Genomic DNA, 3778 nt, shown 5'->3' with positions numbered 1-3778 from the left:
CCAGGAGAAAACGGCATTCATTACGCCGTTCGGCATCTACAAATTTACAAGAATGCCTTTTGGTCTCAAAAACGCACCCGCGACCTTTCAACGCCTCATCGACAGGGTCAAGGTCAGCCTCGAGAGTGTGAAGATCCTAGCGTATCTTGATGACTTGATTATATTCTCCAGAAACTTCGAAGAACATCTGAGAGACCTAGAACGGGTTCTCGAAAAACTGGAGGAATTCGGTCTCACAATCAACCGAGAGAAATGCAACCTCGGTTGTTCAACCATAAAATACCTCGGGCATCTTATAACGCCAAAAGGACTGAAGATGGACCCTGAAAAGACAGAAGCCATCCTCAACCTCGCTCCACCGAAGAACCTGAAACACTTAGTTTCATTTCTACAAACGTGTTCCTGGTACCGACGATTCATCGAGAATTTTTCCAAAATAGTGGAACCCCTTACACGTCTTACCAAGAAAGCAGCAAATTGGATATGGGGAAGCGAACAGGAAGAGGCTTTCCAGGAACTAAAGTACAGACTCACGGAAGCCCCAGTGCTACGACAAGCTGATAGTTCCCAGCCATTTGCATTAAAGACGGACGCCAGTAACTACGCTTTGGGGGCAGTTCTAATCCAGGGGGAGGGACCAGACGAACATCCTGTAGAATATGCAAGCCGGCTTCTGACAGCAGCCGAGAGAAACTATTCGACCACGGAACGAGAAGCATTGGCCGTAGTATGGGCAGTCAATAGATTCCGAGGATACATAGAAGGCTCACCTACCATCGTTGTGACAGATCACCAGGCCTTGCGCTGGTTGATGTCAATCAAGACTCTCAAAATGCTGCCTCACAAGCATGGGGAAGTAAAAAAAGTGATCATAGAGGGAAATACTTGCTAGAAATGGTGGCAGATCTGGATATGGTCATCTTAAATAAAGGAGACTCCCCAACCTTTGTAAGAGGTCCTAGAAGTTCAACGCCTGACATAACAATAGCCAGTCAAGAACTTGCTGGGAGAATAAGAAACTGGAAAGTCTTAGAGGAGGAGACAATGAGCGGTCATAAATATATTACCTATGAAATAGCCGTAAATGAACCTGAAATTGGTCCTGTAAGTGGAAAATGGAGTCTAAGGAAAATAGATACCGAGAAATTCGCAGCAATTCTAAAACAACAAGAAATTGAAACCCCGGAAGACCTTATAAACGCGACTACGAGAGCCTGTAATGAGTCAATGCCGCGGAAAAAAGTCAAAAAGAGGAAGGAAGTATATTGGTGGAATAGTGAAATCGCGGACGCGAGACGAAAGTGCATCGAGTGCAGAAGAAGATATACGAGAGAAAACTCCAAAAACAAGAGAAAGGAAACTCAGCACGATGTACAGTCCAACTTCTACAGACAGGAATATAAAGAGGCTAAGTTTATACTGCAAAAGCTAATAATAAAAGCTAAAGATAAATGTTGGGAGGGTATATGTGAAGAAGTAGACCAAGATGTCTGGGGACTTGGGTATAAAATTGTAACCAAGAAACTAAAAGGCCATCCCCCCATACAAATAAGTATGAACAAAATACAGGAGATAGTTGGTGTACTCTTTCCCGAACATGAAAATTTGAGCGAGCAGTAACTCCAGTGCAAGCAGTGCCGGAGGTCACTGACGATGAACTTAGGAAAGTACGAGACCGAATCAAGCTAAAAAAGGCACCGGGCCCGGACCAAATACCACCAGAAATAGTAAAATTGGCCACGGAAATAATACCCGAAAAGATTAAACTAGTTATGACTGGTGTAATTCGATCAGGCATATTCCCAGTAATGTGGAAGACAGCGAAGTTGGTATTACTGCGAAAGCCAAATAAAAGTGCGGAAGACCCTGCGGGATATAGACCACTATGTCTGTTGGACTGTTATGGAAAGCTACTGGAGGGAATATTGCTGAGCAGGATAGAGGAACTGCTAAAAGACCATAACAACTTAGCGGACACACAATTCGGCTTCAGAAAAGGAAGATCCACGTTGGGTGCCATCGAAAAAGTAATAGCAATAGCCGAAGCAGCTAAGCAAGGAACGTCACGTAATAGAAAGCTATGTGCTTTAATAGCGCTTGATGTGAGGAATGCCTTCAACACTGCACCCTGGCAAGCTATACTTCAGGAGATAAAAAAGAGAGGCTTCCCTCAATACATGTATAACCTCATAAATAGCTACCTCGAACAAAGACGCGTTTTCGTGAGGGACGTCGAAGGAACTTCGAAAATATTCGAAGTAAGCAGCGGAGTGCCCCAGGGTTCTATTCTGGGACCAACACTGTGGAACGTTTTATACGACGAGGTACTTAGATTGGACCTAGGACCTGATGTCCATCTCGTAGGTTTTGCAGATGACCTAGCCTTGATAATATCGGCACAAAAAGACCACATGCTAATGAGAAAGGCTAACACTGCGCTCACAAGGATAAGTGACTGGATGAAAAAGAAGCGTCTCAGGCTGGCCCCCGAGAAAACCGAAGCAATAATGTTGAGCGGAAAGAAAAGACACGGCCACATCTCATTTCTAGTAGAAGGTGTGGAAGTAAAACCTAGAGAAAAATTAAAGTATCTCGGCATCTGGTTCGATAGAAGCCTCAAATTCAATAAGCATATCGAGGAAGTAGCGGGAAAAGCAGAACGCTTAACGGCAGCACTGGGCCAGCTAATGCCTCGTAGAGGTGGACCACGGGCGAGTAAGAGGAGGTTACTGGCTTCAGTGGCTCACTCGGTCATGCTATATGGAGCGCCAGTATGGGGAAAGACACTAAAGATGGCTAAGTACAAAAAAATGCTGACGAGAATACAAAGGTTGCTTGGCATACGAATATGTGGAGCCTATAGAACAACCTCATTGGAGGCCGTACAGGTAATAGCTGGCCTGATACCCATAGAGAGGCTGGTTATGGAACGTACAAGACGATACCGTAAGGAAGAACAGAAAACACCTAAAGAGGAAAGGCAAAAAACGCTAAGGGAATGGGAGGCGGAATGGAGAAGCAAAGGCAAGGGAGCATGGACCCGAGAACTCATACCCAACCTTAAAGAGTGGATTGAACGCAAACACGGGGAAGTCGATAGATGGATCACGCAGGCTTTGACTGGCCATGGGGTATTCAATACATATTTGTATGCTATTGGAAAAGCCATAAGCGAGGAATGCTCATACTGCGGGGAAGAGGATACTCCGCAGCATGCTATATTTGAGTGCCGTGTGTTTCAACAGGAGAGAAACTTAGTAAATGGTGAAAATGAAGATAATTTAAACCCGCAAAACCTGATACCCAGAATGTTGAAGAACGAAGAGGAATGGGAAAAGTACGCGAAGCTACTCAAATATATAATAAAAAAGCGAGAAGACGATGAATGGGAGAGGCAAAGACCCACGCCCTGAAAAACAGCTGCCTTCCTGAAGTAATGCTTCGTGCAATTCCGGGAAGCCGCGAGCGGAGTTATCGAAGAGTGGAGGAGGTTTTTTAGTCCGTAGGCCACTGCGCAACATCTGCAGTGGAGTCGGGCATGCACAGTGCAATCCATGAGGGTTTTCCTCCTCCAAGGAAAAAAAAAAAAAAAAAAAAAAAAAAAAAACCCCTAAACAAAATGATGATTCAAAAACATTTCCTACCGCAAGTGGTAAGGCTGCAAAGAAATCAAAAAAGGTAACCAGTATAACAGGCACTGTTATAGAAAACGGAGAAGAGTTCGTCGTTGTCAAATCAAACTGGAAATTTAACCGTAGAAAATTAACAGAGAATCAGA

The 3778-nt window shown here is 44.4% G+C and overlaps 1 protein-coding gene across 1 annotated transcript; it reads left to right on the top strand.

Annotated features, from left to right (window-relative positions):
• The first annotated feature begins 894 nt into the window (after positions 1-894).
• Positions 895-1620, top strand: LOC117995943 (uncharacterized). Its single transcript, XM_034983958.1, has one exon. The coding sequence runs from the start codon at positions 895-897 to the stop codon at positions 1618-1620; it is 726 nt and encodes a 241-aa protein (XP_034839849.1).
• The last annotated feature ends 2158 nt before the right edge of the window (positions 1621-3778 follow it).

This window comes from Maniola hyperantus, unplaced genomic scaffold (assembly GCF_902806685.2).
Source record: "Maniola hyperantus unplaced genomic scaffold, iAphHyp1.2, whole genome shotgun sequence".
NCBI classification, from domain to species: Eukaryota; Metazoa; Arthropoda; class Insecta; order Lepidoptera; family Nymphalidae; genus Maniola; species Maniola hyperantus.
The sequence above is the reverse complement of the archived record's forward strand: the minus strand, read 5'-3'. Positions and strand labels throughout refer to the sequence as shown.

Excerpts from the sequence above, each read along its gene's own strand:
- LOC117995943 (XM_034983958.1), top strand. The coding sequence starts at position 895 with ATGGTGGCAGATCTGGATATGGTCATCTTAAATAAAGGAGACTCCCCA.